The 27,462-nt window shown below is 41.6% G+C and overlaps 2 protein-coding genes across 8 annotated transcripts in view; both read right to left on the bottom strand.

The window, feature by feature from the left end:
* The window catches only part of LOC139408467 (F-BAR domain only protein 2-like), a 78,434-nt gene extending 75,817 nt beyond the window's left edge, over positions 1-2,617 (bottom strand). For 4 of the 5 annotated variants that reach the window (XM_071152393.1, XM_071152394.1, XM_071152395.1 and 1 more), the window contains exon 1: positions 2,417-2,617. In XM_071152393.1, the coding sequence (XP_071008494.1) occupies positions 2,417-2,449 (33 nt within the window). In that variant the 5' untranslated portion in view covers positions 2,450-2,617. The remainder of the gene's footprint in view (positions 1-2,416) is intronic. The other variant, XM_071152397.1, reaches the window with a different exon arrangement.
* Positions 2,618-16,512: 13,895 nt separating this feature from the next.
* The window catches only part of LOC139408466 (transportin-1), a 44,270-nt gene continuing 33,320 nt past the window's right edge, over positions 16,513-27,462 (bottom strand). The window contains exons 16-25 of one of the 3 annotated variants that reach the window (XM_071152392.1): positions 26,508-26,615; positions 25,748-25,906; positions 25,413-25,500; positions 24,346-24,444; positions 24,139-24,234; positions 20,269-20,344; positions 19,027-19,126; positions 18,757-18,831; positions 18,485-18,624; positions 16,514-18,308 (exon numbers count right to left, since the gene is read on the bottom strand). In XM_071152392.1, the coding sequence (XP_071008493.1) occupies positions 18,517-18,624; positions 18,757-18,831; positions 19,027-19,126; positions 20,269-20,344; positions 24,139-24,234; positions 24,346-24,444; positions 25,413-25,500; positions 25,748-25,906; positions 26,508-26,615 (909 nt within the window). In that variant the 3' untranslated portion in view covers positions 16,514-18,308; positions 18,485-18,516. Of the gene's footprint in view, positions 18,309-18,484; positions 18,625-18,756; positions 18,832-19,026; positions 19,127-20,268; positions 20,345-24,138; positions 24,445-25,412; positions 25,501-25,747; positions 25,907-26,507; positions 26,616-27,462 lie in introns of all 3 variants that reach the window. The other 2 variants (XR_011634293.1, XM_071152391.1) reach the window with 2 other exon arrangements.

Raw genomic sequence — 27,462 nt, 5'->3', positions numbered from 1 at the left:
AGTCCAGTACAAATATATTTCAAAAAAGGTCTTCAACAAGTCAGTGGCATTTATTTAGCCTAAATATATATATATATTTTTGTTTTATCTACATCAAGATAAGGGCAAATGTCTTAAGAAACTTGATAGTGATCAATCAGTTGTGTAGCGTACAGTCAGTGTAGTAGGCTATTACACATTAGGCTAATAACAGTTAGAACTCTTCCTCCTTCCTTTCCATGTACTGTAACTTGGTAAGGAGTAAAAATACACCTTGTGCTCTCCTCTTCTCTCTGAAAATAATTTCCTTGTATCATGTACCGGTTCCTCTAATACATAAATAAATATATTTAAAAAGGTCTTCATGAAGTCAGTGGTTTGTGTCTACATTATCTTCATCGAGATTAGGCCTAGTTCTATTGTCATGAATTAAGCCTTATTGATAGTGATCAAGTACAGTCATCGCTTACTGTACCACAGACTAATCACAGTGCTGTGTCCCATACTTTGGGCCTCCTTCCTCTCCACTGTACAGTTCCACCTCAGCTGGAGCTCATTTCTGGGTCTGGTTAGTCCAGCTGACTGACTGTTATGATTGTTATGAAACATAACAGAGGGCATCAACACTGGCATGACATGGCTGCCACTTCCGTATGATCTCAAGATAACATCTGTGGAATGCAAGAACAACCACCTGTGATTACACACCATTACATTTCTTTCTATTTAACCTTTATTTATCTAGGCAAGTCAGTTAAGAACAAATTATTATTTTCAATGACGGCCTAGGAACAGTGGGTTAACTGCCAGTTCAGGGGCAGAACGACAGATTTTTACCTTGTCAGCTCGGGGATTTGATCTTGCAACCTTTCGGTTACTAGTCCAACACTCAACTACTAGGCTACCTGCCGACATGCACCGTCTGTCCGTCCATCCATCTGTCTGCTTTTCTGTCTGTGTCCTTCAGTCAGGGAAACGTCATGTTATGGTAGGCCTACTGTATATGTATGTGACGTAAATTTGTCATGAATCAGAACCTGTCAAAGTCCATTGTAATAAAGACTAGGCTGTCAATAAAGCAGCAAGTGGCTACAGCACACCTAGTACACACCTAGTACACACCTAGTACACACCTAGTACACACCTAGGGCCTAAGCAGTCATTATAATACCAAATAGTAGTTAACATATGGATTCAAGATTTTAAGTTATCTGGCAAATGGTTGACCCATGGTGTAAAATAGAATACCCAGAGACTGAATTTACACACTTGTATATCATAATATCTTGAACACAGATAGCTTTGTAGTAAAGGAAAATAGGCCTATCCTTTCAACTACTTATCTAGTAAGCCTCGAAAGTGGGAGTAAATGAGTAATTCAGTAACATTTAGAATGCGGTTACATTTTAACAAGTGACTAATTAAACCATGTCACTTGACATGCAAAATAACTTTATGGGAAAGATCTTCATATGACATAATCAATTAAGTGGAACTAGGTTCATTCACAATTTAGCCACAAAGAACTGATCACTAAGAGAGAATGCATTCTGATTGTTCTGACATTCCACAGTAACGCAAACTGCAACATTGTTACAGTAAAATGTCTACATAATAACAATACTACATTTAATTTGAAAATCGCTTCTCACACCCAAAGTACTGAAGAAAAAAACAAATATTATAATAATACTAAAAATAATCCCCCCAAAAACAAGAGCACACAACAAGATCTGACAGAGAACATAATTAGCATATGGCCTTAAAAGTTTTCTGAACAGCTCAGTCTTTAGCTGTGCCACAGGCTGTGCTTCCAACGAGGCCAGAGACAGCAGCCCGACAGTAACTGGAAGGAGCCACACAACTGAAAACCCTGTCACCCATAGTTTTTAGTCTGCTGTTGGGTTGCTGAATACAAGTAGCCATTCTTATTCTGGCAAATGTTGCAACACTGTTACAATCAACTAGCAGAAACCCCCCCTCACACTTGCTAAAACGTCTGGACTCTCACTAAAACTTCATTACGGAAGAAATTGACACGTAGAGATTATGAATGACAACTACAAACCCCCAATGGGTTCCACGGAAAAAAATACATAAACATTTCAAGACACTCCGTGACAGCCATTCAACCAATTGACCGGACGAGGGGTGGATTCAATTCAGCACTCGTGTAAAATGGCATTCACAGAGGCCCAATCCAGGGGGCAAAATAATATTCGCCGAGAAAAGTAGCTGGGCAATGGGTTAACACATTGTGTTGACCCAGATACTTCTATTTCACCAGCAAGATCCCACATGAATCGGGTTTAAGCGAATTGTGGAATAGGTCTCAATGTCCGGTTGTCACATCCACTTGCGGGACTGATAGGGGATATGAGCTAAACAATTTAGCCTACTAACCCGGGTAAAGAAAATAAACAAAAGCAGAACCTACCCAGAAATTCTGTAGGAAGTAGGGCGTTATCATCTTGGTTTCTTCCTCTCTGCAACTATTTTCTTCAATGTAATTCAACCAATATTCACGCAATTGCACCTATGTCCTCCCCTTTTCTGTTGTGTGCTTTTTCTCCTTTTTTTCTCCTTTTCCCTCACTCTTTCTTCTCCCTCCCCACCTCAGACTCCACCTCCTTCAGATAGATTCAATTCAGTTGCCTTTCGTCTTCTCCAAAATCCAGAGACAAGGAAACAGCGCCACCCATAGCGGGAACAAAAAAGGAACTGGGGAAATGACTGGTCTGCAGTGATATTCTAGACTGGTTCTATAATTATTTAAACGTTCTAAATCACTGTGATTAATGTCAGCCAAGGTAGGAAAGGTTTCCTGGCTATACTAACATATAAAATAAAATAATTTTTATTCTAAGTGTCTTCGCTTACATTTTCAACCTCTCTCTGTAATACCTATGTTTCAAGCAGACCACCATAGTCCCTGTGCGCAAAATAGCCATGGTAACCGTCTAAATGACCATCACTCCATAGCACTCACATCTGTAGCCATGAAATGCTTTGAACGGCTAGTCATGGCTCATATAAACATCATCATCACAGATATCCCTGGACCTACTCAAATTCGCACACCGCCCCAACAGATCCACAGATGACGCAATCTCTATTGCACTTACCCACTTGGACAAAAGGAACACCTACGTGAGAATTCTGTTCATTGACTACAGCTCAGCGTTCAACACTATAGTGCCCTCCAAGTCCATCACTAAGGTAAGGATGTATGTAAGGACCCTGGGACTGGACACCTCCCAATGCAACTGGTTCCTGGACTTCCTGACGGGACTCCCCCAGCTGGTGAGGGCAGGCAACAACACATCTGCCACACTGACCCGCAACACGGTGGCCCCTCAGGGGTGTATACTTAGTCCCCGTCTGTACTCCCTGTTCACCCACGACTGCGTGGCCGTGCACGACTCCAGCACCATCATTAAGTTTGCTGACGACAGGACAGTGGTAGGCCTGATCACCAACAACAATGAGACAGCCTATAGCAGTAGAACTGTTTGAGGATCTGAAAGCCCATGCCAAATCTTTTCAACCTCCAGAGATGGAAGAGGCAGGCTCGACCCTCTGTTTCTTTCTCCATGATCAGCTCCTTTGTATAATGGTGCTGGAGGTGATGGCTGCCGTTTTATGGATTCCTAACCAACTGTGCTATTTTGTTTGTTTTTTCACATTGTTTGTAACTTATTTTGTACATAATGTTGCTTCTACAGTTATTTCTTTCCCCTACCTACAGTACATGTACAAAATAACTCAACTAACCTGTATCCCTGCACATTGACTCGGTACCGGTACCCCCTGAAATATAGCCTCGTTATTTTTGTGTTACTTTTTATTTGTATTTTACTATTTTAACTTTAGTTTATTTAGTAAATCTTTTTTTAAACTCTATTTCTTGAACTGCATTGTTGGTTAAGGGCTTGTAAGTAAGCATTTCACGGTAAGGTCTGCACCTGTTGTTTTCGGAGCATGTGACAAATAACATTTGATTTGTCTTGTTGACATTGAGGGCGAGGTTGTTGTCAACGTCAACAAGACAAAGGATCATGGAAAAAGAAACGGAGGGTCGAGCACACCTCTTCCATCTCTGGAGGCTGAAAAGATTTGTCATGGGCCATCAGACCCTCAAAAAGATCTACTGCCGCACCGTTGAGAGCATCTTATGGGAGGCAGGTAGACTACCAGTAAAGGAAAGGTGACAAATCTGTCAATGTGCCCTTGAGCAAGGCAATTAACCCTAATTGTTCCTCTAAGTCGCTCTGGATAAGTGTGTCTGCCAAATGACGTTGATGTTGACTGCTTGGAATGGCAACTGCCTGGCATCTGACCGCAAGTAGCTGCAGAGGATAGTGCGTATGGCCAAGTACGTCACTGGGGCCAAACAGCTTCTACACCCAAACCATAAGAATGCTAAATAGTTTATTAAATAGCTTCCCGGACAATCTGCATTGACCCTTTTTGCACAAACTTTGACTCATCCCATACGCTGCTGCTACAATTTACCATCTGTCACTTTATTCGTAGTTATATGTACATACTGAGATGATTGTGGACTACAGGAAAAAGAGGACCGAGCACGCCCCCATTCTCATCGATGGGGCTGTAGTGGAGCAGGTTGAGAGCTTCAAGATCCTTGGTGTCCACATCACCAACAAACTAACATGGTCCAAGCACACCAAGACAGTCTTGAAGAGGGTACGACAAAACCTATTCCCCCTCAGGAGACTGAAAAGATTTGGTATGGGTCGTCAGATCCTCAAAAGGTTCTACAGCTGCACCATCGAGACTGGTTCCATCACTGCCTGGTATGGCAACTGCTCTGCCTCCGACCGCAAGGCATTACAGAGGGTAGTGTGAACGGCCCAGTACATCACTGAGGCCAAGCTTCCTGCCATCCAGGACCTCTATACCAGGCGGTGTCAGAGGAAGGCCATAAAAATGGTCAGACTCCAGCCACCCTAGTCATAGATGGTTCTCTCTGCTTGCCGCACGGCAAGCGTACCGGAGCGCCACGTCTAGGTCCAAGAGGCTTCTAAACAGCTTCTACCCCAAGCCATAAGACTCCTGAACATCTAATCAATTGCCCCCCCGCCCCCTCTATTTTACACTGCTGCTACTCTTTGTTGTTATCCATGCATAGTCACTTTAAAAACTCTACCTACATGTACATATTACTTCAACTAACCAGTACCCCCCTGTATATAGTCTCGCTATTGTTATTTTACTGCTGCTCTTTAATTACTTGTTACTTTTATTTCTTATCTGTATTTTTGTTCAATTGCATTGTTGGTTAGCAGCTCATAAGTAAGCATTTCACTGTTGTATTCGGCACATGGGGCTAATACAAATTGTATATTCTGTATCTACCTCAAACCCCTGCACATTGACTATGGGTAAATCAAATCAAATGTATTTATATAGCCCCTCTTACATCAGCTGATATCTCAAAGTTTTGTACAGAAACCCAGCCTAAAACCCCAAACAGCAAGCAATGCAGGTGTAGAAGCACGGTGGCTAGGAAAAACTCCCTAGAAAGGCCAAAACCTAAGAAGAAACCTAGAGAGGAACCAGGCTATGAGGGGTGGCCAGTCCTCTTCTGGCTGTGCCGGGTGGAGAATATAACAGAACATGGCCAATATGTTCAAATGTTCATAAATGACCAGCATGGTCAAATAATAATAATCACAGTAGTTGTCAAGGGTGCAGCAAGTCAGCACCTCAGGAGTAAATGTCAGTTGGCTTTTCATAGCCAATCATTAATAGTATCTCTACCGCTCCTGCTGTCTCAGTCTAGGGAGTTGAAAACAGCAGGTCTGGGACAGGTAGCACGTCCAGTGAACAGGTCAGGGTTCCATAGCTGCAGGCAGAACAGTTGAAACTGGAGCAGCAGCACAGCCAGGTGGACTGGGGACAGCAAGGAGTCATCATGCCAGGTAGTCCTGAGGCATGGTCCTAGGGCTCAGATCCTCAGAGAGAGAGAAAGAAAGAGATAATTAGAGAGAGCATACTTAAATTCACACAGGACACCAGATAAGACAGTAGAAGTACACCAGATATAACAAACTAACTCTAGCCCCCCGACACATCAACTACTGCAACATAAATACTGGAGGCTGAGACAGGAGGGGTCAGGAGACACTGTGGCCCCATCCGATGATACCCCCGGACAGGGCCAAACAGGAAGAATATAACCCCACCCACTTTGCCAAAACACAGCCCCCACACCACTAGAGGGATATCTTCAACCACCAACTTAACATCCTGAGACAAGGCCGAGTATAACCCACAAAGATCTCCGCCACGGCACAACCCAAGGGCGGGCGCCAACCCAGACAGGAAGATCACGTCAGTGACTCAACCCACTCAAGTGACGCACCCCTCCTAGGGACGGCATGAAAGAGCACCAGTAAGCCAGTGACTCAGCCCCTGTAATAAGGTTAGAGGCATAGAATCCCAGTGGAGAGAGGGGAACCGGCCAGGCCGAGACAGCAAAGGTGGTTCGTTGCTCCAGAGCCTTTCCGTTCACCTTCACACTCCTGGGCCAGACTACACTTAATCATATGACCCACTGAAGAGATGAGTCTTCAGTAAAGACTTAAAGGTTGAGACAGAGTCTGCGTCTGAGTCTGAAGACAAACAATGTATACGAAATGCTTCAGTCTGGTTTTAGACCCCATCATAGCACTGAGACTGGACTTGTGAAGGTGGTAAATGACCTTTTAATGGCATCAGACCGAGGCTCTGCATCTGTCCTCGTGCTCCTAGACCTTAGTGCTGCTTTTGATACCATCGATCACCACATTCTTTTGGAGAAATTGGAAACCCAAATTGGTCTACACGGACAAGTTCTGGCCTGGTTTAGATCTTATCTGTCGGAAAGATATCAGTTTGTCTCTGTGAATGGTTTGTCCTCTGACAAATCAACTGTAAATTCCGGTGTTCCTCAAGGTTCCGTTTTAGGACCACTATTGTTTTCACTATATATTTTACCTCTTGGGGATGTCATTCGAAAAACATAATGTTAACTTTCACTGCTATGCGGATGACACACAGCTGTACATTTCAATGAAACATGGTGAAGCCCCAAAATTGCCCTCGCTAGAAGCATGTGTTTCAGACATAAGGAAGTGGATGGCTGCAAACGTTCTACTTTTAAACTCGGACAAAACAGAGATGCTTGTTCTAGGTCCCAAGAAACAAAGAGATCTTCTGTTGAATCTGACAATTAATCTTAATGGTTGTACAGTCGTCTCAAATAAAACTGTGAAGGACCTCGGCGTTACTCTGGACCCTGATCTCTCTTTTGAAGAACATATCAAGACTGTTTCAAGGACAGCTTTTTTCCATCTACGTAACATTGCAAAAATCTGAATCTCTCTGTCCAAAAATGACGCAGAAAAATTAATCCATGCTTTTGTCACTTCTAGGTTAGACTACTGCAATGCTCTACTTTCCGGCTACCCGGATAAAGCACTAAATAAACTTCAGTTAGTGCTAAATACGGCTGCTAGAATCCTGACTAGAACCAAAAAATTGGATCATATTACTCCAGTGCTAGCCTCCCTAAGGGCTGATTTCAAGGTTTTACTGCTAACCTACAAAACATTACATGGGCTTGCTCCTACCTATCTCTCTGATTTGGTCCTGCCGTACATACCTACACGTACGCTACGGTCCCAAGACGCAGGCCTCCTAATTGTCCCTAGAATTTCTAAGCAAACAGCTGGAGGCAGGGCTCTCTCCTATAGAGCTCCATTTTTATGGAATGGTCTGCCTACCCGTCCTTGGGTAGGCAGAGGGAGTCTGGAAGGGCATCAAGGAATCTTTGTGTTGTCTGAGAATTTATAGCACGACTTTTGATGCTCCTTGGTTGGGGTCTGAGCAGATTATTTGTTGTGATTGCAAACGTAATAAAATGGTGGTCCGATAGTCCAGGATTATGAGGGAAAACATTAAGATCCACAATCCATGGGACAAAACTAGGTCCACAGTATGACTGTGACAGTGAGTAGGTCCAGAGACATGTTGGACAAAACCCACTGAGTCGATGATGGCTCCGAAAGCCTTTTGGAGTGGGTCTGTGGACTTTTACATGTGAATATTAAAATCACCAAAAATTATAATATTATCTGCCATGACTACAAGGTCCGATAGGAATTCAGGGAACTCAGTGAGGAACGCTGTATATGGCCCAGGAGGCCTGTAAACAGTAGCTATAAAAAGCGATTGAGTAGGCTGCATAGATTTCATGACTAGAAGCTCAAAAGACGAAAACGTCATTTTTTTTTTGTAAATTGAAATTTGCTATCGTAAATGTTAGCAACACCTCCGCCTTTGGGGAATATGGATATGGTCACTAGTGTAACCAGGATGTGAGGCCTCATTTAACACAGTAAATTCATCAGGCTTAAGCCATGTTTCAGTCAGGCCAATCACATCAAGATTGTTCATTGACTATAACTGCCTTTGAAGTGAGGGATGTAACATTAAGTAGCCCTATTTTGAGATGAGAGGTATCACGATCTCTTTCAATAATGGCAGGAATGGAGGTCTTTATCCTAGGGAGATTGCTAAGGCGAACACCGCCATGTTTAGTTTTGCCCAACCTAGGTCGAGGCACAGACACGGTCTCAATGGGGATAACTGAGCTGACTACACTGATGTTGCTAGTGGCAGATCCCACTAAGCTGTCAGGCTGGCTAACAGCCTGATGCCTGGCCTGCACCCTATTTCATTGTGGAGCTAGAGGAGAGAGCACCCCTCCAGCTAGGATGGAGTCCGTCACTCCTCAGGAGGCCAGGCTTGGTCCTGTTTGTGGGTGAGTCCCAGAAAGAAGGCCAATTATCTACAAATTCTATCTTTTGGGAGGGGCAGAAAACAGTTTTCAACCAGCGATTGAGTTGTGAGACTGCTGTAGAGCTCATCACTCCCCCTAACTGGGAGGGGGCCAGAGACAATTACTCGATGCCGACACATCTAGCTGATTTACACGCTGAAGCTATGTTGCGCATGGTGACCCTTGTATATCGCTACTCATTGTGTATCTATTACTTTTTTATTATTACAGGTTTTACTTTTGTATGATTTCACCATTTTCTTTTCTCTGTATTGTTGGGAACAGCCTGTAAATAAGCATTTCACTGTTAATTTTTTATATTTTACTAGGCCAGTCAGTTAAGAACAAATTCTTATTTTCAATGACGGCCTAGGAACAGTGGGTTAACTGCCTGTTCAGGGGTAGAACGACAGATTTGTACCTTGTCAGCTCGGGGATTTGAACTTGCAACCTTTCGGTTACTAGTCCAACACTCTAACCACTAGGTTACCCTGCCGCCCCAATTCACACTGGTTGCTCACAAAACATGTGTCAGATCAAATTTGATAACAGAGGGCATCCATCCTGGCTGCCACTTCCTTATGATCAAGATATTTAATACATTTTTTTGTTTTATGTGTGTATGGTCTTGTTCTGCTAGGTATTACTGCACTGTTGAAACAAGAATTTCGCTGAACCTGTGATATCTGCAAATCTGTGTATGCATCCAATAAACTTTGATAAGAGTATGAGGCCGAGATATTTCCCTGACAATGTTGATCTCATAAACACTTCAAGGTTGCAAAATGATCTTCCACAGGGACATTACACTAAAATCATGACTCAGTCATCTACACAGCCACCTTGGCCATCTTTGTCACTACTAAATATGTTGTGAGTGGTGGATGAAAGTATGGGGCCAATGGGGGTCATTAACTCTGGTCTATCCGACCTGATATTATCAGGCTAAAAACCATTAGACAGATCACATCAAACTTTATTTAAAGTGCATTTAAAAATGTAACACACAGTAACAGAAAACAGCAGTCCCAGATTTTTGTAAACAATTTATTCTCAACAATGTACAGATCCAAGCAGTGATTACCATTCACATCCATCACATCTTTATACAAATATCATTACAAAATCACTACAGTACAATAAAGATTCTTCACATGATCCAAAATATTTGGTGGCCCCCTAAATTATTCTTATTATTTAACCTTAAAATTCAGCAGTTTATAAAAACAATTTAAACCATATTCACTATTTCAAAAAGAAGAAGTTTCTCTCACATTATTCAGCAAAAACGGGTGAAGGCAGACTTGGAGAAATCCTTGTAAAGTTTTTTTCTTATGGCTAAATGAAAGTCACAGGCTATTGTTATAGGTGTTCTTTAAAGGGGGGCTGAAATTCCTGATTTGGCCTAATTTTTTGTTTTGGTCATTAAGAAATGCAGCGGCCATGACTGAAGCCAAAAGAGTAGTCTTGGAGGGGGTGGTTTAATGTGGATGTCTCGTGGGTGTTCGCATGTGGCAAGCATTTGTACATTCACTCTGTTAGATAACTTGAAACAGCCTAACCAGGTCGTGTGTCTTGAAGTCACCTAGGCTAGCTAGCACTAGCCAACTTCTTTCTCCAATTAGCTTCAGCAGGCTAGTGTGTGACCCTGGCAAAGTTGGTTTGACAATGGATAGCCCATCTCTGGGGCTATTTAGTGACCACCAATAAATTACAATGTAAATGGGAAAATATTTTATTGTTCCACATTTTTAGTTGTCTCATTAAATGTTTTTTATATTTGTATATGAATTTCTACCATTTATAGTCATTTGAGGTTAAGTAATTGAGATGTGAAGCTATTGACCTTTTAAAATATTTTCTGATTTACATTGTGTAATTTACTGATGTACCCTAACTAGCCTCAGGGATATCGAAGGTCAAACCAAATGGACCATGGGCATTACGATAGGGTCAGTGCAGCTGTGCTGCGAAATTATGATTACTTGGGTGCTGTCTGCTGTAGGATTGAAAAAACCCAAACCTAATGAATTTATGGGACCCTTCAATCCATGACACTTTTTTCACCATCATCTCGCAAATCTGTTATGGATGAGACTGACTTTATGACCAAAATTATCCTATTTACACCTTGTAGTAAATTTTTTTTTGTCTCTTTAGAGACATTCTAATAGACTATGATTTTTAAAAGATTTCCCCCCCTGTTCTTCAAAATTAAAGACTTCAAAAACGCAAACATAGCTGTAAGACGCCATGAGCATATTTACGTTTGGCCTAATGTGCAAGGTCTTTTTTCATTATTGAAAATTACCAGCCATTACGAATCCCCAGCTAAATCATTCAGTTATCATCAAGGCATCATGTACATATTACATTAACTATCTAGACATGTCTTACAATCACTTTGCCACAGTTGCATTCATTATGTGCAAGTTACCTCTTCCCAATTGTATATTCTTATTCCTCCAAATTGTAGCTAAATTTGAATGCATGAGCTTACCTAGTTACAATTATTATTTCACACTGACCCTGGGTGTGTGTATCTCAGTGCCTTATTGTGAGTTAGCACACATATCAAACATTAGTGAACTGAACACCCATAGACAGGAACATCCTCTGTAGTTTAGGGTTAGCGCAGGCTTAATAACCTCTTATCGGTAAAGGGAGATGGAAAAAGGCATACATTTGGAAAACAATAACGGTAAACACAGACCTTCTGAGGTTACTACAAACAAATATTCAAGTACAGAAGCTACACATTATAGCAGCGGCTATGTCATTAAGACGGCACACAAACAGTGACTGTTCTATGTATTTTTCTTTTCATATTTTCTTGGGACGATTTCCTGGACACAAATTAAGCTTAGCACTAGGTTTAAAATGTGTCTGGGAAACAGGCCCTATATGTTTTTGTTGTTTTTAATTCAGTGTGATAAATCGCAGTAGGACAGAACCAATCAAGCCACGCGACCTCCAATTTTTGACATGCCAAACAGCTGGAATGTGACAAAGACAAAGTAATGTCCACTCCATGACAAAGGTGTGGCACAAAAACAAGAACTACAGAAACAGGCGCCTCCATATATCCCATTCCGTCTTTTTGTGCTACTTGATATTAGCCTGGTGAAAAAAAAAGAGCAATTCAGTTTGGATCCAGGCTAACTTGAAATACCCCATGTTTTTGTTGTTACAAGTGTGAAAATGTCTAATTATGTTCAACACAACCATCCAATTAATTTTTTAAAATAAATATACCGTACAATAAAGATTCAAGGAGACTTAAATATATTTTATTTTAATTACCTATTCATCTAAGTTAAAGATTGTTGGCTTTGGAAAGGTTTTGTGGCAATACATGAGCATCTGCAGTATTTCATCTCCAGGCTTAGTTCACACCAATTATCTTTTAGAGAATTTAAGATATTGGGAATCTTATCTTTAAAAACAGGTCAAACACACAGTTGAAGTTGGAAGTTTCCATACACTTAGGTTGGAGTCGATAAAACTTGTTTTTCAACCACTCCACAAATTTCGTGTTCACAAACTATAGTTTTGGCAAGTCGGTTAGGACACCTACTTTGTGCATGACAAGTCATTTTTCCAACAATTGTTTACAGACAGATTATTTCACTTATAATTCCATTGTATCACAATTCCAGAAGGTCAGAAGTTTACATACACTAAGTTGATTGTGCCTTTAAACAGCTTGGAAAATTCCAGAAAATGTCATGGCTTCAGAAGCATCTGATAGGCTAATTGACATAATTTGATTCAATTGGAGGTGTACCTGTGGATGTATTTCAAGGCCTACCTTCAAACTCAGTGCCTCTTTGCTTGACATCATGGGAAAATCAAAAGAAATCAGCCAAGACCTCAGAAAAAAAAATTTGTAGACCTCCACAAGTCTGGTTCATCCTTGGGAGCAATTTCCAAATGCCTGAAGGTACCACGTTCATCTGTACGAACAATAGTATGCAAGTATAAACACCATGGGACCACGCTGCCGTCATACCGCTCAGGAAGGAGACACGTTCTGTCTCCTAGAGATGAAGGTACTTTGGTGCGATAAGTGCAAATCAATCCCAGACAGCAGCAAAGGACCTTGTGAAGATGCTGGAGGAAACGGGTGCAAAATGTAAATGTATATCCACAGTAAAAACTAGTCCTATAATCGACATAACCTGAAGGCCGCTCAGCAAGGAAGAAGCCAATGCTCCAAAACTGCCATAAAAAAGCCAGACTAGAGTTTGAACTGCACATGGGGACAAAGATCATACTTTTTGGAGAAATGTCCTCTGGTTTGATCAAACAAAAATAGAACTTTTTGGCCATAATGACCATCATTATGTTTGGAGGAAAAAGGGGGAGGCTTTCAAGCCAAAGAACATCATCCCAACGGTGAAGCACGTGGGTGGCAGCATCATGTTGTGTGTGGGGTGCTTTGCTGCAGGAGGGACTGGTGCACTTCACAAAATAGATGGCATCATGAGGAGGAAAATTATGTGGATATATTGAAGCAACATCTCAAGACATCAGTCAGGAAGTTAAAGCTTGGTCGCAAATGGGTCTTCCAAATGGACAATGACCACAAGCGTACTGGCTTAAGGACAACAAAGTCAAGGTATTGGAGTGGCCATCACAAAGCCCTGACCTCAATCCAAAATAATATTTATGGGCAGAACTGAAAAAGCATGTGCGAGCATGGAGGCCAACAAACCTGACTTAGTTACACCAGCTCTGTCAGGAGGAATGGGACAAAAGTCCCCCAACTTATTGTGGGAAGCTTGTGGAAGGCTACCCTAAAAGTTTAACCCAAGTTAAACAATTCAAAGGCAATTCTACCAAATACTAATTGAGTGTATGTAAACTTCTGACCCAATGGGAATGTGATGAAAGAAATAAAAGCTGAAATAAATCACTCTATTATTATTCTGACATTTCACTTTATTAAAATAAAATGGTGATCCTAACTAACTTAAGACAGGGATTTTTTACTCGGATTAAATGTCAGGAATTGTGAAAAACTGAATTTAAATGTAGTTGGCTAAGGTGTATGTAAACTTCCGACTTCAACTGTGTTGGTGTATGTACACATACATACATACATACATACATACATATATATATGTATGTGTACATGTATGTGTACATATACATACACATATGTATATACAGTGCCTTGCGAAAGTATTCGGCCCCCTTGAGCTTTGCGACCTTATGCCACATTTCAGGCTTCAAACAAAGATATAAAACTGTATTTTTTTGTGAAGAATCAACAACAAGTGGGACACAATCATGAAGTGGAACGACATTTATTGGATATTTCAAACTTTTTTAACAAATCAAAAACTGAAAAATTGGGCGTGCAAAATTATTCAGCCCCTTTACTTTCAGTGCAGCAAACTCTCTCCAGAAGTTCAGTGAGGATCTCTGAATGATCCAATGTTGACCTAAATGACTAATGATGATAAATACAATCCACCTGTGTGTAATCAAGTCTCCGTATAAATGCACCTGCACTGTGATAGTCTCAGAGGTCCGTTAAAAGCGCAGAGAGCATCATGAAGAACAAGGAACACACCAGGCAGGTCCGAGATACTGTTGTGAAGAAGTTTAAAGCCGGATTTTGATACAAAAAGATTTCCCAAGCTTTAAACATCCCAAGGAGCACTGTGCAAGCGATAATATTGAAATGGAAGGAGTATCAGACCACTGCAAATCTACCAAGACCTGGCCGTCCCTCTAAACTTTCAGCTCATACAAGGAAAAGACTGATCAGAGATGCAGCCAAGAGGCCCATGATCACTCTGGATGAACTGCAGAGATCTACAGCTGAGGTGGGAGACTCTGTCCATAGGACAACAATCAGTCGTATATTGCACAAATCTGGCCTTTATGGAAGAGTGGCAAGAAGAAAGCCATTTCTTAAAGATATCCATAAAAAGTGTTGTTTAAAGTTTGCCACAAGCCACCTGGGAGACACACCAAACATGTGGAAGAAGGTGCTCTGGTCAGATGAAACCAAAATTGAACTTTTTGGCAACAATGCAAGACGTTATGTTTGGCGTAAAAGCAACACAGCTCATCATCCTGAACACACCATCCCCACTGTCAAACATGGTGGTGGCAGCATCATGGTTTGGGCCTGCTTTTCTTCAGCAGGGACAGGGAAGATGGTTAAAATTGATGGGAAGATGGATGGAGCCAAATACAGGACCATTCTGGAAGAAAACCTGATGGAAAAGACCTGAGACTGGGACGGAGATTTGTCTTCCAACAAGACAATGATCCAAAACATAAAGCAAAATCTACAATGGAATGGTTCAAAAATAAACATATCCAGGTGTTAGAATGGCCAAGTCAAAGTCCAGACCTGAATCCAATCGAGAATCTGTGGAAAGAACTGAAAACTGCTGTTCACAAATGCTCTCCATCCAACCTCACTGAGCTCGAGCTGTTTTGCAAGGAGGAATGGGAAAAAATGTCAGTCTCTCGATGTGCAAAACTGATAGAGACATACCCCAAGCGACGTACAGCTGTAATCGCAGCAAAAGGTGGCGCTACAAAGTATTAACTTAAGGGGGCTGAATAATTTTGCACGCCCAATTTTTCTGTTTTTGATTTGTTAAAAAAGTTTGAAATATCCAATAAATGTCGTTCCACTTCATGATTGTGTCCCACTTGTTGTTGATTATTCACAAAAAAATACAGTTTTATATCTTTATGTTTGAACCCTGAAATGTGGCAAAAGGTCGCAAAGTTCAAGGGGGCTGAATACTTCCGCAAGGCACTGTACATATATATATACATACACACATGTGTATATATACATATATATATACATACATATATACACGTGTGTATATGTATATACACACACACGTGTGTGTGTGTGTGTGTGTGTGTGTGTGTGTGTGTGTGTGTGATATATATATACACACACACACACACACACACAGAAAGAAAAGGACTACACAATATAGAATACTCAGTGAAGTAATACATGAGGTGTTTAGTGGTATAAGTCTCCAGTAAACAAATACTATATCAGTACGTGATTGTGTGAGTCTACTACAGTATGCAGAATACATTTCTGTCTGAACAAGTGCTTTTAATATGCCCTGCGAGGCAGACAAAATACTGCAACAATTACTCTGACCTGCAGAGTGAATCTGATTGGTTGGCTGGGCATAAAACTGTATTCCCACCCACCATGGGATACATTCAGGCAATCAACGACCTCAAGACTTTTGCACTTTACGGAGCCAAAAGAATAACACACCAAAACAAAAAGGAACAAAAAACATATTTTTTTCTTTAAGTTCTAACTTCACAGTATTTAACAAGAAAACAAACAATACATGTGCACGTGGGTTATAGGTTAAGGGGAAAATCGTCCTGCAGGTATGTATGAGATAAAAGTTGAACTTTCAAAATAAAAGTCTGATATTGTATGTCAGCGAAATGGGGTAGTGAAGAAATAAGAATTTCCTTCACTTTTTAGTTCAATTGAAATGCACCTCCCCCTGTCTAGTTTGGGATGTAAAAGGACCACCAACATGCAAGGAATCAAGCATTCGAATACCTTGCATTCAAAACAGTCATTACAATCATCCTCAAAGATCATGCTTTTCACAAAAAAAGCAAACCAACAACAATAATAAAAAAACCACAGTACATAAAACTTTTTTCTTTTTTTTTCTCTTTTCTTTTTTTTTTTTACAATTGCTTACTGTTGAGTTTTGGATTGACAACCAACAAAGGTCACAGACAGACACACTATCAAGACAGGAGGACTTGTGTTACAGTCCTAATAACAAAAGGGTGAACATTTTCAGCTAAAGCCCTGTATGCTGTTTCCATACCCCCATCCCTTTGACACTGTTAAACAATATAGTCTTACGTTGCCACAATCGAGCCCAAGTACTGTTTTCACAAATGTAAGAAAGACAGAATTTGATATTTAAAACAATATGGGGTCAGGAAAGCTGATATTATGGCAGCTAGTAAAACATCCATGCACACAGAACGCGTCACTTCCACACCACAGGACAGAGGCAGCCTGAGAGTTTACCTCAGAGTTTTAACATGTATGTAGCAGTGTTCAAGGTCTCTTTTTAGAATCACAACCAAAACCCTGCCTCAGTATATGGATTCAACTAGATGAGAATATCAATATCAGACTTGTATGTTTCTATATTGTATGTATGTAAACCCAGTTCATGCTAGACACTGACTGGAAAAGCTCTGGTAAACATAGGGGGTGGTGGGCGGACAGAAAAAGGACAAACTACATGTTTGTTTAAGAAACCTTATCACAAGGCTATGCAAGAAATACCACAACTATCTGATGATGCAACACACAGATCACTCTACTGATGTACACCCTCCTTACCCACTTCCCACTTTGATGTAAGCATGCTACTTAGTTATTTTCCTGTTTTTAAGACAAGTCACTTTCAACCACAACAAATATAGAATCATATGCACTCTTTCTGTCTGACGTGTTTGACTGAATGGTTTATTCAACACAGCTTCTGACCTGCCATAAAAATACTGTTTATTACTCTATTACTTTAAATATGCCACTACCAATTTTTCTTTCATTAACTCAACGCAATTGTTTTGATTGATGACTACAATAAAAGACAGGCTATTGTTATTTGAAGATATGCAAAGGCAGTGTCCCCCCCCCCCAAAAAAATAGCTGGTTAGATAAATACGATAATATCAGCATTTTCTTTAGTCTATTACCTCTGTTGTGGTTGCTTGGCTAGCAGCTGTCCTGGCAGTTGAGGACAGCTGCTATGTTGTTTTCTTTGAGACTTTTAATGTCATTTCTATGCCCACTACGCTATTTTATAACCACCCCCATATCAATTCTATGGTCGGTATCATTCTCTCTAGTTCTACACTCCCTCCCCCTACACTTATCTCCGAGTGGCACTTTCCGGTCGATACGAATAGATTTAAAAGCTCTTAACTGAAATCGGACCCTCAATCAGCACTATCCCCCCCCCTGGTAAGTATAAAGCCATGATTTTACCACAACTAAACGACAGAAGCATTTACAAAGTTTTGCATTGGTTTTTTTCCTGCATTTTGATTCAAATGTCCACTCAGTAGTAGAGTCGCTGGAGAGCTCGAATGAAAAATAAAATAAAAAGAGAAAACAAAAATGGCTACGCTGACAATGTCTTTTCATTTCTGAATGAGATGTTGAAATGATTAAATAAATGTTTCCTCCCTTGATTAAGTTAGCCTGCTGGTTCCCCCGTGTCCCCCTCGCCTGTTGCTTGGGGGGCGTTGACTGCCTCTGCTGGCTAACACCTCCCTCCCACCCCGCCCGTCAAGAAGGTTGAGGAGGGTCCCGGTCCGCACCCCCCTCCCTCCCCAGCTGGCAGACCCTACCCCCAGTAAAGGGTAACATGTTCCCTGGGTATAAGAGGTTCCCCGTCAGTCGTCTCCCATAGTGAATGACCTGGAAACACAGAGTGAGACCAATATTATTAAGTAAGCAAAATTAGGAATAAACCTTCCTAATTTCGCTTGCTTATCATTTTGCTCAAATAAGGTGGCTAACAAACAGACACTAAAGTGCCTTGGATAGGATCTCTCGGCTCTATAATTAGATTTGACCATGAATGTGCAAAGTACCCCCTTGAACAGGTATGTTCCTATGGAAAGCATTACACCCCGTAGAAGGCCGCCAGCCGTTCCTTCAGAGGCAGTGGGAACTGGTCTGAGAAACGCCTCCAGTTATCCTCGCCCACCTGGTTCTTGAACCCATGGAGGATCTGAAAATATCAGACAACAATTAGCACAAAGCCACGCATGCACACATTGTGGATCAGGATATTCACTCCTTCCCCTTACACAGATCGGGCCTCGAGTCTACAAGACTACGTGGCAGAGTTATCAGTTTTTACCTTGCCGAACATGTCTCGCAGATCATCCTTTGGATTTACCCACGAGGCCACTGCATCACAGAAAAATATAAAGTCCTGGAGAAAATGAGAGTAAAGGTCTGCATTGAGACAACAAGAGTTTCTCTGCAAACATCACTCACTCATGGGGCCATATAACCAGTAATGCAGTTCCTGTATGTTTCTTAGTCCTCAACTGATGGGGCCATGAGAAGAAGAGAAGTGCAGTTCCTATGTTATACTCTAGAGGGCAGCCATGCCTGGGGGCCTCACCTGTACCACTCCTCCAGGGTTGACACTGATCATAGTGCAGATGCCTCGGAACGCTGAGTCTTTTTCCTCATTGTCTCTTATGTTCCTTAGAGAGGTGCACCTGTCAACAGGAACAGCCACGTTTTACACCAGGCCAGAGGGGCTGCCTTAAAGCACTGCATAGCATTACAATTCAATACCCTTACAGCACTCTGAAATGACCATTGACTGTATTCAATAATGTAATTGAACTTGCATAGGTATATCATATTACCTGTTAACACAATAAATTCCACTATGGATAAATAGAATACCCTCCAATATAAAAATACTACATCTATTGCCTCAAGGTATGTATGGCAACTAAAAAAGAAAAATAACCTATAGTATATTAAAAAAGACAACTTGCCATTTTTACTTCATACTTGTGAATTCAATCTACAATCATTTATTTTAGACCTTTAGAAGATTTGATATTATCAGAACTACTTTCACCAAAGACTACTTCGGAAGGCACAAAATATTCTCGTGGGGAGAAAATTATTTCTCTCAGATAATTTAAAACAGTATCAGACTGGTGCATGCACATCAAACAAACCGGTCCTTCTGAAACGTTGTGTTAAAGCAATTAACTATACACTTACGAGTAAGTCACTAAAAACGGTTTTGTCACTTTTAAAATAACTTAACTTTGGCCCATATGGCATTTAGGTTAACCTTTACTATAGCACATTATAAATGCTAAATCTTTTTATATGAACTTTTTTCTATAAGGAAGTTGAGGAATTCTGGGATAGGAACATGCAGCTGGATGACTAGTGGACGGGGGGGGGTGCTCTGAGACTGCTTTGGGAAAGTTTTTGTGGAATGCTTTGGGAATTTTAGGGAAGCCTTTTGTTTTCCCTTTCTGAACCAGCAGGCATGTGACAGTCGAATCCCATGCACTAATTAGTAGTTAGCGACAATTAACAATGACAAACTGTAAAATAAATAAACCAGTAATGTATCAAATACATGAAGGTGCTACTGAAGCAAAATACATCACAGACAGAGGACCTAAAAGAGGACTGGATTAGTCACATGGTTGGCAATGATTACGGACTGATTCAGGAGAAACAGAAAATACTTATTTCAGAAAGAAAGAGAGGGAGGAAGAGAGAAAGACAGAGACAGGGAAGAAGAGAGAGACAGGAAGAGACAGACATGGAGAAAGAGGAAAGAGGATAGGAATATGAATTAAATAAAAGATTGAATAATACACACCAGGGTCTTATAAACTGCTGTAGCATGGGTGCCACCTCTTGAGGACAAACGTAACCAAGACGACCAATTGTTATTGCTAAGGTAACGCAATCACGGTTATACACCACCAAACGCCAACCAAGACATGAGCAATGAGGAGAAAAAATAAAGAAAAAACAAACAACTCAGAAACATAAATCAACAGAATCCATGTATGATAATAAACAGAAGAATTCACTAGTGTTGATTATTACTGCCCCGTGTAGGCTAGTATGGCACTAAAAACAAACACCTCGTTTAAGGGAGAACACTTTGACAACACAATATCAATCAAGCAGCAACATGCCTGCTCGGACGTCAGAAATATCAATGTTGAAATGGCCTCTGTTCTCTTACGACAAACTCCTCTTTCCAAAATGTTAAATTAAATGTTCTTCGTCTAACTTTAAAGTGTAAAGTCATTAGTTAGCCAAATGCCAGTATGGAATGTTTACAAGGTTCTTATTCTTCTCAAAGTTGGCAGCTGGGAATTGAGCTTTCAGAGGTTTCTCCCTTAAACTCACAAAAAGGTTAATCTTTCCATAAGAAACAGAAAAACGTTTCTTCTTTTTTTGGTTGTAAAGAAATGACCAACTACATGGGAGGAGACTAGTATCCAGTACAGCAGGTTCTTATGAGGAGACAGAGAGGAGGACCTACGTTTAAGAGACACAAAACTATGCAACATTCTCATTAAGAAACAGGCATTTATGAACAGTCCAATGAGACATGCAGAAAGCAGATGATAGGCTCATTAGAAATAAAGTTCAGTGCAGGATAGGCTGATTAGCTGCAAATGAGGATGGAGGGGAGGGGTTATAGCTACAGTGCCTTCAGAAAGTACTCATACCCTTTGACTTTCACATTTGTTGTGTTACAGCCTGTATTCAAAAATGTATTCAATTGTTTGTTTTTCCTCACCCATCTACACACAATACCTCATAACGACAAAATTAAAAAGTTATTTATTTTTATGTTTACAAATGTATTGAAAATTAAATACAGAAATATTGAATTTACATAAGAATTCACACTCCTGAGTCAATACTAGAAGCACCTTTGGCAGCGATTACAGCTGTGAGTCTTTCTGGGTAAGTCTCTAAGAGCTTTCCACACCTGGATTGTGCAACATTTGCCCATTAACCTTTAAAAAATGTGTCAAACTTTATCAAGTTGGTTGTTGATCATTGCTAGACAAACATTTGCAGGTCTTGCCATAGATTTTTCAAAGTCAAAACTAACTCGGCCACTCAGGAACATTCAGTGCCTTCTTGATAAGCAACTCCAGTGTAGATTTGGAATTGTTTTAAGTGTTTTAAGTTCTTGTCCTGCTGAAAGGTAAATTCATCTCCCAGTGTCTGGTGGAAAGCAGACTGAACCAGATTTACTCCAGGATTTCCACCTGTGCTTAGCCTAATTCCACTAATTTTTATATCCTGAAAAACTCCCCAGTCCCTAACAATTACAAGCATACCCATAACACGATGCAGCAACTATGCTTGAAAATATGGAGAGTGGTATTAAGTAATGTGTTGTATTGGATTTGCACGTTGTACTCAGGACAAAAAGTTAATTGCTTTTCCACATTTGTAGCAGTATTAATTTAGTGCCTTGATGCAAACAGGATGCATGTTTTGGAATATTTGTATTATTTTCACTGTCAATTAGGTTAGTATTGTGTAATAACTACAATGTTGTTGAGGCATCATCTGTTTTCTCCTATCACAGCCATTAAATTCTGTAAATGTTTTAAAGTCACCATTGGCCTCATGGTGAAATCCATGAGCGGTGTCCTTCCTCTCCGGCAACTGAGTTGGGAAGGACGCCTGCATCTTTGTAGTGACTTGGTTTATTGACCATCCAAAGTGTAATTAATAACTTGACCATGCTCAAATGGATATTCAATATAAGCTTTTTTTTTTTACCCATCAACTAATGGGTGTCCTTCTTTGCGAGCCATTGGAAAACCTCCCTGATCTTTATGGTTGAATCTGTGTTTGAAAATCACTGCTCAACTGAGGGACCTTACTGATAATTGTATGTGTGTGGTACAGAGATGAGGTAGTCATTCAAAAGCCATGTTAAACACTATTATTGCAACTTATTATGTGACTTGTTAAGCACATTTTTACTCCTGAACTTAGGCTTGCCATGACAAAGGGGTTTATTAGTTATTGAATCAAGACATTTCAGCTTAACATTTGTAATTCATTTGTAAACATTTCGAAAAACATAACTAAGGGGTAATTGCATGTACACCAGTGACCAAAAAAATATATTTTAAATGCAGGCTGTAACACAACAAAATGTGGAAAACTCAAGGGGTGTGAATACTTTCTGAAGGCACTGTATATGGCCTCAAACCCCATCCACCTCAATATTGTTGATGTGACTTTATACTGTATGTGTGTTTTAAAGTGCTTTGAAGGATCAAATTGGTGAGTTATAAGAGAATCAAAATGAATACATTTTCTGAATGTTTGAGGTTAGCTGAAAATGAAGATTAGGAGAGTTCTTGTATGAAACAACCCAAAGGAAACCAAGTTGATTATGTTTTGATTTATCGTACTAAAATAGAATGGTAGTGGACTGAGCTGAACAGCATAGCCCTATGGCTCCATCAATCCATCACCTATCCTGCATTAAACGTTTGCCATCCTTTAACTAAACATTCAACATATATTGGCAGATATGCATTCACATTTAAAAGAAACACTAACTAAAAACAACAAATAAATAAACTGACAAACAAACAGGAACAACATCTACAAATTCCCTAGTTTTACTGGGGGGGTGTAGGGGGGTTAGTTAAGCAGGTTACACTTCACCCTCATTTTGGCTCAGTTTGGGTTCTAGTTTCAAGTCGGCGGCCATTTTGGATCACCCAAACACGGTTTCCAATTCGACTAGAGCATCTAAATAAAAGCAGAGTGTAACCGAAGGTTTGTTTGATAAGTATAGGCGCTATAACATTTCTCTCAACACCCCAAAAAATGTGTGGGATTAGCTCTTTCCTCAGTCAGCAAAGACGACTAGTTATTATTATTATTATTGATGATCATCATCATCAGAGTGTTCAGTAAACATTCAGTTTGTCAAATTAACCGTATAAAAACTCTTGAAGCATTTAGCTATACACTCCACTGTCTCAGTTAAGACCTTATGGTCACCTATTGATGCTGCTCAACACTTCAACTTCACTTCAAGGGAAATAAAGCTAGAAAAATCTGACAACCAATGGTGCAACAGAATCAATCCATTTCAGTTAATAATGCCAAGACTGTACACTTACAGGGTTTGCTCGGTTTTGGCATTTCCCCAGATTCTTACTCCATGAGGAACACATACTTAATCTGTCACTCTTTTTCCCCTCCTTTCTTTCCCTCTTTCCACCTCAGCCACATTTCATTTCTTTCAGCAGGGATCCAACAGCCCATAAACACAGCCTCTAAGCCATAGATCATTGGGTCCAAATAGTTGGGATGTTTGGTTGAAACCGGCAAAACCTGTAAGGCCCAGAGCATGGGGAGGCTTTCAGATGGAGATTAATGGCCTCCGCTCCAGTCAGAGGGTGTCCCAATAACCTCTCCTTCTTCCTGAAGTCTGCACTCGTTCACTACTCCCCAGATATTTAAAAGCATTGGATTGGTGTTGGCATGGGCAACGAGGAGTTTTCATATACCAGTAATTTCCCTTCAAATCCATGAAGGGAATTGAACGAGTGCACACTTCGGGAGAAAGGAGATTTCATTGGGGCGCACCCAGAGTGGCCCTGACTGACTGTGCTGTGTAACATCTCCCTGTGTGGATGGCAGGTTCAGCACAGCCTGCAGCGCCACCTTGTGGTGGTACCTGTGTTCTCCAGCAGGGTCTTTGGGGTGTTGGGCCTGTTGATGATCTCAACCAGCTGGTGCAGCACCATGGTCACATAGGGCTGCATCTCAGCCCCTGGGGAGAGGGGAAGGAGAAGGGAGGTCAGGGAGGTGTAACACACACATTCATGAGAATGTATCCAAGCTGGTATGTGTGACCTCTTTCTGACAATTTCCAGACACTCACCCATTTGTATAGATATCTCTCCGATTGCCCACGTTGCATTGTTGCACACTGATATCAACTCTGGGTTCAGATTAGTGCCTAGTATAGGCATGAAATCAGCTGCACAGAAGATAAAGAGATAGAAGCTTAAATCATTGGTAACTGATAACCTGACATTCAGACCACTACACACATCTTGTATATCAGCCGGTTTGTTACTGCCAGTCTGGTGTAAGAGAATAGAGTATCAGGCTGTGTGTTACTGCCAGTCTGGTGTAAGAGAATAGAGTATCAGGCTGTGTGTTACTGCCAGTCTGGTGTAAGAGAATAGAGTATCAGGCTGTGTGTTACTGCCAGTCTGGTGTAAGAGAATAGAGTATCAGGCTGTGTGTTACTGCCAGTCTGGTGTAAGAGAATAAAGAATCAGGCTGTGTGTTACTGCCAGTCTGGTGTAAGATAATAGAGTATCAGGCTGTGTGTTACTGCCAGTCTGGTGTAAGAGAATAAAGTATCAGGCTGTGTGTTACTGCCAGTCTGGTGTAAGATAATAGAGTATCAGGCTGTGTGTTACTGCCAGTCTGGTGTAAGAGAATAGAGTATCAGGCTGTGTGTTACTGCCAGTCTGGTGTAAGATAATAGAGTATCAGGCTGTGTGTTACTGCCAGTCTGGTGTAAGAGAATAAAGTATCAGGCTGTGTGTTACTGCCAGTCTGGTGTAAGATAATAGAGTATCAGGCTGTGTGTTACTGCCAGTCTGGTGTAAGAGAATAAAGTATCAGGCTGTGTGTTACTGCCAGTCTGGTGTAAGAGAATAGAGTATCAGGCTGTGTGTTACTGCCAGTCTGGTGTAAGATAATAGAGTATCAGGCTGTGTGTTACTGCCAGTCTGGTGTAAGATAATAGAGTATCAGGCTGTGTGTTACTGCCAGTCTGGTGTAAGAGAATAGAGTATCAGGCTGTGTGTTACTGCCAGTCTGGTGTAAGAGAATAGAGTATCAGGCTGTGTGTTACTGCCAGTCTGGTGTAAGATAATAGAGTATCAGGCTGTGTGTTACTGCCAGTCTGGTGTAAGAGAATAGAGTACGTACCGATGCATGGCTTTACATGCTGGAAACAAGCTTTAGTCAGGTCACCCAGCAGAGCAAAGGAGCTCTGCCGCACCTCAGGCATTTTGTCCTAAGAGAGATAGAGAGGACAGAGAGAGCGGGATATTAGTCATGACTCACGGACCTGAGAGATTAACTATGTCAGGGTTGGTTGATCTGTAACACTGAGGTCACTGGTTGAACTGCAACACTGAGATCACTGGTTGGTTGATTGATCTGTAACACTGCAAGATCACTGGTTGGTTGGTTGATCTGTAACACTGCAAGATCACTGGTTGGTTGGTTGATCTCTAACACTGAGGTCACTGGTTGGTTACCTGCATGCACTGGTACATGAGCGTGAGGATGTTGCTACGGGCAACCAGCTGCTCGATGTTGCCGCCCAACCCCTCGGCCAGTCCACTGAGCAGGTCCAGAGCCACAATCATAAAGTCCTTATCAGGAGCCTCGTACTGGTCTGGCTGGGACTGGTGGAGCTGGATGGAGAGACAGAGGGGAGGGAGACAGACGATAGAATATATGGTAGAGGAAGAGAGAGAGGGGAGGTAGTGTGACAGAGGGTGATGGAAAGAGGAGAGAGTGTGGATTAGATTTGGGAAAATAGTTATTTGAAATAATTAGATTCCACAAGCACGAAATCCAACCGCGAGCAGATAATCCCCAAATGTTCTCATACACACACTATCTGTGCCAAAACCCTTCTCTATGGTGTGTTCAGTGCCAACTCACACAGCCAGCTGGCACAAACAATATGATGTTTACAGGCAAGAAAGCAAGCACCTAAACAAATGCTCCCTCACGCAACAGTGTCTCACACCCCCGTGTCCCTCACACAACAGTGTCTCACACCACAGTGTCTCACACCACAGTGTCTCACACCCCCGTGTCCCTCACGCAAGTGTCTCACACCCCTGTGTCCCTAACGCAACAGTCTCTCACACCCCCCCCCCCCCCGTGTCACTCACACACACCCATGTCCCTCACACAACAGTGTCTCACAGATCCCTGTGTCCCTCACGCAACAGTGTCTCACACACCCCTGTGTCCCTCAAACAACAACAGACGTGTGTGTCTCACCATGGCCTGAGCGAGGGTCTTCTGCACCAGGTTGACACAGCGCTGGTACACAGGCTCACAGTAGGGCAGGAAACCACTCTGGAGAGATGTGGCTACTGACGACAGGCACTGAGAGATGGAGGGAGAGCAAGAGATGGGGGGATTCAGAGAAGAGAGAAGGTGATGTGACAAGAGAGAGGATAAAAGAGGAAGATATAATTTGGGCATGAAAAGCATGCCCAAATTAACCTGCCTTCTACTCAGGCCCAGAAGATAGGATATGCATATAATTAGTAGATTTGGATAGAAAATACTCTAAAGTTTCCAAAACTGTTAAAATAATATCTGAGTATAACAGAACTGATTTGGCAGGCGAAAACCTTCCATTCAGGAAGTAGTTTTCTATTCAATGCCATTACAGTATCCATTGACTTAGGACTCAAATTGCAGTTCCTATGCCTTCCACTAGATGTCAACCGTCTTTAGAAATAGTTTCAGGCTTGTATTCTGAAAAATGAGGGAGTAAGAGCAGTCTGAATGAGTGGACCCTGCCGGGTCACAGAGCTTTTTCATGCGAGCGACCGAGAGAGTGCCTTTCTTCTTCTTTTTTTTTTACCCACTTTTCTCCCCAATTTCGTGGTATCCAATTGTTAGTAATTACTATCTTGTCTCATCGCTACAACTCCCGTACGGGCTCGGAGAGACGAAGGTTGAAAGCCATGCGTCCTCCGATACACAACCCAACCAAGCCGCACTGCTTCTTAACACAGCGCCCTCCAACCCGGAAGCCAGCCGCACCAATGTGTCGGAGGAAACACCGTGTACCTGGACACCTTGGCTAGCGCGTACAGCGCCTGGCCCGCCACAGGAGGCGCTGGTGCGCGATGAGACAAGGATATCCCTACCGGCCAAACCCTCCCTAACCCGGACGACGGTAGGCCAATTGTGCGTTGCCCCACGGACCTAACGGACGCGG

The sequence above is a fragment of the Oncorhynchus clarkii genome, chromosome 5 (genome assembly GCF_045791955.1).
Source record: "Oncorhynchus clarkii lewisi isolate Uvic-CL-2024 chromosome 5, UVic_Ocla_1.0, whole genome shotgun sequence".
NCBI classification, from domain to species: Eukaryota; Metazoa; Chordata; class Actinopteri; order Salmoniformes; family Salmonidae; genus Oncorhynchus; species Oncorhynchus clarkii.
This window is presented reverse-complemented; position numbering and strand designations above follow the sequence as displayed.